Source organism: Schistocerca piceifrons, chromosome 3 (assembly GCF_021461385.2).
Source record: "Schistocerca piceifrons isolate TAMUIC-IGC-003096 chromosome 3, iqSchPice1.1, whole genome shotgun sequence".
Lineage (NCBI taxonomy): Eukaryota > Metazoa > Arthropoda > Insecta > Orthoptera > Acrididae > Schistocerca > Schistocerca piceifrons.
In genome coordinates, this window is record NC_060140.1 from 887,221,672 (window position 1) to 887,229,451 (window position 7,780).

The window sequence follows — 7,780 nt, forward strand, 5'->3', positions numbered from 1 at the left end:
CGACAATAAGACAGCCTTTACATTTCTCTTTTCAGATTTTCTATCTACCCTAACACACCCTTTCATAATTTATTCCATCTTTTTCTCATGGTTACCTCCCCCTTGGCAGTCTCTCCCAGGTACACAAATGGAGGACTAACCTGGAATTTTATGGTAACTGAAAGATCTAATGACACACATCCTGTGGATACCCATTGTGTTTTGAGGGTGATGGGTCATGGAGGCACTTGGCAAGAGTGAGATAGTTGATAAAATATTTTAAAAGAGTGCTTAAAAGGTGAAAAATTATTTCAGCAAAAAGATTCAGCACAAATTGTTTCATATTTGATAATCCTCAACCAAGAAGAACAATTAATATCATAATAAACCTTTATTTTTTGATCCTTGATGGGGTATGAGACAGGCGAAATACCCTCAGACTTCAAGAAGAATATAATAATTCCAATCCCAAAGAAAACAGGTGTTGACAGATGTGAAAATTACCGAACTAACAGTTTAATAAGTCACAGCTGCAAAATACTAACGCGAATTCTTTACAGGCGAATGGAAAAACTGGTAGAAGCGGACCTCGGGGAAGATCAGTTTGGATTCCGTAGAAATGTTGGAACACGTGAGGCAATACTAACCTTACGACTTATCTTAGAAGAAAGATTAAGAAAAGGCAAACCTACGTTTCTAGCATTTGTAGACTTGGAGAAAGCTTTTGACAATGTTGACTGGAATACTCTCTTTCAAATTCTAAAGGTGGCAGGGGTAAAATACAGGGAGCGAAAGGCTATTTACAATTTGTACAGAAACCAGATGGCAGTTATAAAGAGTCGAGGGGCATGAAAGGGAAGCAGTGGTTGGGAAAGGAGTAAGACAGGGTTGTAGCCTGTCCCCGATGTTATTCAATTTGTATATTGAGCAAGCAGTAAAGGAAACAAAAGAAAAATTCGGAGTAGGTATTAAAATTCATGGAGAAGAAGTAAAAACTTTGAGGTTTGCCGATGACATTGTAATTCTGACAAAGACAGCAAAGGACTTGGAAGAGCAGTTGAATGGAATGGACAGTGTCTTGAAAGGAGGATATAAGATGAACATCAACAAAAGCAAAACAAGGATACTGGAATGTAGTCAAATTAAATCGGGTGATGCTGAGGGAATTAGATTAGACAGCAAAGGACTTGGAAGAGCAGTTGAATGGAATGGATAGTGTGTTGAAAGGAGGGTATAAGATGACCATCAACAAAAGCAAAACAAGGATAATGGAATGTAGTCGAATTACGTCGGGTGATGCTGAGGGAATTAGATTAGGAAATGAGACACTTAAAGTAGTAAAGGAATTTTGCTATTTGGGGAGTAAAATAACTGATGATGGTCGAAGTGGAGAGGATATAAAGTGTAGACTGGCAATGGCAAGGAAATCGTTTCTGAAGAAGAGAAATTTGTTAACATCGAGTATAGATGTAAGTGTCAGGGAGTCGTTTCCGAAAATATTTGTATGGAGTGTAGGCATGTACGGAAGTGAAACATAGACGATAACTAGTTTGGACAAGAAGAGAATAGAAGCTTTCGAAATGTGGTGCTACAGAAGAATGCTGAAGATAAGGTGGGTAGATCACGTAACTAATGAGGAGGTATTGAATAGGATTGGGGAGAAGAGAAGTTTGTGGCACAACTTGACTAGAAGAAGGGATCGGTTGGTAGGACATGTTTTGAGGCATCAAGGGATCACAAATTTAGCATTGGAGGGTAGAAATCGTAGAGGGAGACCAAGAGATGAATACACTAAGCAGATTCAGAAGGATGTAGTTTGCAGTAGGTACTGGGAGATGAAGAAGCTTGCGCAGGATAGAGTAGCATGGAGAGCTGCATCAAACCAGTCTCAGGACTGAAGACCACAACAACATGGGGTATGGCCACTTCCTTCTCTCATACAAATTCATTGATCTACACAGGTACACTGGTAATTCAAAATTGGTAAATCTTAATTTACATTTTGTCTGTGATCACATTTTTACGACTAATAACATTCTACACTTCAGTAATGCTAAAAGATGGAAAAAATATTTTTGGGTTACAGTTTTTTTGTAACAACAAATAAAGTATCTAATCATGATATATTTTCTTTTCTCAATATTTTTCTAAATGGTTTCCACCTCCCTTTCTTTCACTCAAGATTTGCACATCCTCTAGTGTATCCTGGGCCAATTTTGATGCCTGTATATCAAAACATTGTTTTGTTGAATGTGAGTGGTTAAAAATTGCCTGAAAATCTTTTGTCTCGAAATTAATACAGTAAGAACACACATTGAAAAATCCACTCACTCTAGTTCTCAACCTGTGTATCTTCAAGCCAGTCACTACAGAATTTGTATTTACCTATCTCAGAACGTTTATTTTCAAAACTGAACTGAGTATCACAGCAGCAGCTTTATGGCTACAGCAAAATTAGAACAAAAAAATTAGAATCAGTTGTAACAGAGAAATATCTGACATGCGAATAGGCCTGCAAATTATATAAAACACCAAAAAGAATCAAAATGGGACTATCTATCTCAAATTCCAGGAGTCCTTGGGTTAGATTTTTCTACTGTCATCACTACAACAAGCTAAATTTGAACCACCATGATTACAGAAACTTGTGAACAAAAGTAAATAGGGCCTAACTTATTTTCTTCCTTTAAAAAAAACCTCACCCTGCATCTTTAATGCATTTGCTTCCATTGTCTTCTGCATCCTCATGCTGTTGATCATTGCTGATTCTTCCACCTACCCTCATCCTGTTCCTCCACCCTCTTAACAAAGCTGTCAAGAGAATGTGTGCAGCCTTTCCAGGATGTCTTGGGCCACCATTGTTCATGATTCTTAATCAGAATTTAAGCTGTGGCTGAGATTGAGCCTGGGACCCAAGAAAGAATACTACCTGTAGACTACTTTCTATATTAGGACATGAAGTCGCCATTCATTGATAATTTCACCATGTTCCAAAGATCCTATGTCAGATACTTTCATCCCTTTCAACACCACAGCAATTCCCCATACATATGCAGAGATTGCAGAGTAGATAATTTGGCACAAATAAACGTATCTTTGAAAACTGACTTTAGGGTAGTGAGATGGATGATATGTGTGTGAGGGCACTAAACAGCAGGTTCATCAGTGCCCTGAGTTGTCACAATGTCCAGATCTTTGTCAGTAAGAACCACAAAGTCCAACTGCTAACTTGCAAGAACATTTGGTACCATTATGCCACCCTGGGATTAGCAGTGAATTACATAATTTAGTTCTATGCAGTTCAAATTTTAAAGATGCTACATGACAGTTTCATGTAGCCATATTTGGCTGCTGACTTTTATCAGTTTCTACCAAACAAGTTCTTTAGTGCATCAAACCAGGCATTCATTCTATTTTACTTCCCCTACTAATAAATCCTCAACTACCAAGATATATCAAACGTTAATTGACATTCTCTGTAATTACTCTAATTCTACCGACATTTTCAAGTGATGTTGGCTTGAAAGATTTGGAACAAGTCATGTAACAGTGCTGTACTCTGCTTCTTGGTTGGTTTAAACATCACACTGGTTTTACTGGGTGTGGTAGTATTTTAACTGATACTTACCATACTCCGGCCTTAGAATAGACTTACCTTGAAGAGACCTACAGTTTAATGTGAGATGCAAATAACATGTGGTCATAGCAATAATTTGTTTAACATAAAACAATTTGAACATAATATTTGGTCTCCGCTGCCAAGAAATGTAGAAAATTTCAGATGTTGAAAGTGGAACAGGTATTAAATTTAAAAGAAAATGTGAAATCTTGATCACAAAGAATGCCTTCTCACAACAACACATCTCACTGGCTGACATTATTGTGCCAATTATACCTCTACACTAAGCCACCACTGAAAAGTGGAATTGTGTAATGTAATATGTCTTAATATTTGTTTTACTAAGAGTACACACAGCAGATATGTATATTGAACTTTAATGACAAATGCACAAGAACTCATTCTGTGACACTTTGTTAAGAATTTGCAAATTCTCGAGGTCATAAATTTTTCCCAAATTGTAATAAAGTGTTTTTCATTTATAGTCTAGGCCCAATTCCACTATTTATGACAAAACAGCCATTCAAACATTTTTTATGTTAACGTAAAGGAACTGTCAGGGCATTTGTATCACTTTAGAAGTTGCAAAGACAGTTCAAAACGGAGTGCAACTGGAAACCTGCATTGTAACATTCTAGAAATTTGCTTACTCACTATCAGCAAACGCTTGCTACTAATTCCAACACACGATACAAATTTAAAATTGAATACTCAAATTACATTTTTTTTTTTTAATCTAATTTTCTTTGTACCTCAATGTGTTAAATGTAGATGAATTTTACGTATTTGAAATATTTACGTGTGGAAGCTGAAATTGTCAATCCCTCCTGCAAACTTCTTCCACTGCCAAGGAATTAATTCAATTTCCATGTTACCAACAATGCGCTGCTGAAATGGCAGCGGCTTTTTTTACTTTCTATCTACCGACGTCGAACCAAACATTTTTAGGACCATAAAATGAACAAAACCAATGCGTTCTTAAGAGCTCTTTTAATGCGCCGCTCCACCGAATTTGCGTTCTTCCTACGAACCAAGCTTACACAGAAACGTCAATTGCCGCTGTCTACTTTATGATTTTTTTTTTAAATTTTGTTACCACAAATACAAGTAAAAGCCACAACTTTTGTACTTTCAATTTAATTTGAAGTGTTCTCTACATCTAAACTAAATGAAGTACGATAAAATCATTCTCTGTTGGGGGGAGGGGGGGAATCAGCTATATTGGTGCAAACTAACATTGAATATTTAAAGCTTTCAATTGAAATCTGCAATCTTTACACTTAACAAACCAGATAGCACAATGCCGATGGAGGGGGAAAAAAAATGAGAACACTCGCAACAACTTTTTTCTACTTATTTTAATCAAACAAAGTCTTAACTTCAAACTTTGCACAATATATACACACAGATACCTTTGACTGTGAATCATTTCAAAGTGCAGGCTTAAACTTACGTGGTTTAGGACGTCAAACGGGAAAAACAGATAACATTCAACATACAAAGTAAACACCAGTAAAAAGAACTGCGTGCATCTGCAGTGTCACATCTACAACTGTTTTACACATGAAATTACAGGAAGAAAACTTTATGATTTCAGATTAGCGGTTTACTTAACTGCTTTAACGAATTACTAATTGCTGACCAATTTGCATTAAAAGATTCTGCAGACTATGAAATAACAATTATCATAAGTAACGTATGCAAACTTTCATTACATGACTACCATATATAAAAGTAGTAGAAAGCTGCTAAGCGTTACACAAATTTTAGGACAAGGAAAATTAATGCAGTCAAGCACTGACTCAAAACTGTTCGTTTATATTAATTATGACAGGAATGCTCTTACTGTAGCTGAAACTGGCTTCCGACATACAGCACAGGAGGAAAGGGATGGTGCACACTTAACACAAGCAACAATGTGTCCGCATGGCAGAAAAAGTACTCCCATCTCTTCCTGGAAGCAAATTTTACAAATACGAGGGTCGTCTATCTCCCTCTCAGTATTTAAAACTGGCTGCTGCTGTTCAGACGATGCCGCACTTGCTGCCTCCGGATTGACAACTTTGACAGCTTCCTGAAGATTTGGAGGAAGTTTAATATTAGTTGCCTCCTTCGCAGTGATTATTGCGTCTTTGTTTTGGCAGATATTATCCACGAAGTCTTTGCCCTTCACAAGTATCACAAATAAACACTTAGAAAACCACAAAGCATGTTCAACCCACGGATCGTCCGCTTCTTCCCAATCCTTTAGGCCTCCGCCACAATGGAAACACACTGTTTGGTCTCCTTTACCCGTGTAAAAGAATCCAGCTTCGCTGAGTTTGTCCGGTCGCTGCTTAATAGCCAACGGCCAGCCATCGAACGACGCTAACCTCGCCTCCTGGGTGCTGTATTTAGGCCAAACTGGTCCCGTGTTTGTGTGGATGCCCAGCTTATCCAGGGTCGGCGCACTTTCAGTTGAACTGCATGATGGAGTCGGTTCTGGAGATGAATTTGGACGAATTTCTGTTCCGTACAGACCACAAGTGTCGTACGAAATGGTTCGAGGCACGGCATTTTGCTCCGTAGTCGACCCGTTAACTGTCCTGTTCCTTATGAATGGACATAATGGCGCCCACCGTTCATGTTCAACGATGGGTTCGTCACCTTCTTCCCATTCACCAATCTCCACACCGCAATATATACACTGCACAACGTCCCTGTATTTATAAACGAAGCCAGCAGACGCTAGCTCCCTTTTTTCAATAAAAGGCACGGGCCAGTTTGCGAACGTTTTCAGCCTCTCAGATTCCAAACTGTACCTATTTCGATCCGTTGTCGTATTTGCTGCAGCCGTCAGTGGAGCTTGATGTGTAGCCGGTGGTTTGACGTTGTTGGGGGGAGGCGGCCCGCTTCTTTCTTCTTGAGGAATTACTCTGACAACATCAGGAGCCATTAAACTGCCACAACGCACCACGCACTGAGCATACAACTTCCGCACTCACACACGGCTCTCGAAGCACTAGCAGCGGTTGCCAACACGGCCGAGCCAAAGCTCTGCTGCGGAAGATATACGTCCTAAGTTCCCCCACCAGTCTCGTTCCCCTCTGCTTTACAGCGCTCACTGCCCCACCAAACCGACTCCCTGCTTCTGCGCAGGAGCGTTGGACTGGAGAGATTGATTGCCGAACTCATCAAATCAAGAGTACGACGTGTCACAAACGACAAGAAAACTATACAAAATACACTGCATAATTAAGTTAATGACAATAACAGTAAATAATTACATAATAGAGCAATTACAAGATAAAAGCACTACATAATTAAATGAATGGCAAGCACAACAAATAATTGGCTGGCTGGTTCAAATGGCTCTGAGCACTATGCGACTTAAATTCTAAGGTCATCAGTCGCCTAGAACTTAGAACTACTTAAACTTAACTAACGTAAGGACATCACACACATCCATGCCCTAGGCAGGATTCGAACCTGCGACCACAGCGGTCGCTCGGCTCCAAACTGTAGCGCCTAGAACCGCACGGCCACCCCGGCCGGCAACAAATAATTAAACAGATATATGAGAATAGGCACACGAGACAGTAATAAAATAGTTACACGACCCAACATATTTATATAATTACAAAATAAAGTCTGTAGTTTATAGTTAATTCTCACGATAAATGTGGATCATCTGTCACTCATTAAAGAAATCATTACCATTTTTCTTTCTGATACAAGTATGAATGAACGCATTGCGTAATAGCGCTGGTGTCACTAAGTATTCCGATGATAAGTGGCTTATTATCTTCCACAAACTAAGACGCGAAGGACAATTACGAGATAACAGAGAACAAAGTAAAATTTACAAAAATCCTAGTTTTACCCTGTTTATGTTAAAGTGAATTGTCGAGTAAAGTGTTAAAAACTCTTCTTTCCATTACGTCAGGTAATTTACAGAAAACAATATGCCTAGGTAAATAAATATGATCAACGGCTGCTGTCATTTCCTTCAAAGCTCAAAGAACTTTTGTACGGAAATAAATCAGATACCGGTGTACGGGTACAGGTGTATTCAACAACCTACCAGCGCACTTTCCTAAGCATTGTGGTCCATGTATCATCTTGCACGACAACTCGTAATGACGTGAAACAGGTCACTTTATATCACATGTAGTAAATATGACTACATGCTGACCATTTACA

The 7,780-nt window shown here is 38.8% G+C and overlaps 1 protein-coding gene across 1 annotated transcript; it reads right to left on the bottom strand.

The window, feature by feature from the left end:
• Window positions 1-4,938: 4,938 nt before the first annotated feature.
• Window positions 4,939-6,641, bottom strand: LOC124788030 (death-associated inhibitor of apoptosis 1-like). The gene has a single exon (XM_047255092.1). The coding sequence runs from the start codon at window positions 6,531-6,533 to the stop codon at window positions 5,424-5,426; it is 1,110 nt and encodes a 369-aa protein (XP_047111048.1). The 5' UTR covers window positions 6,534-6,641; the 3' UTR covers window positions 4,939-5,423.
• Window positions 6,642-7,780: the final 1,139 nt, after the last annotated feature.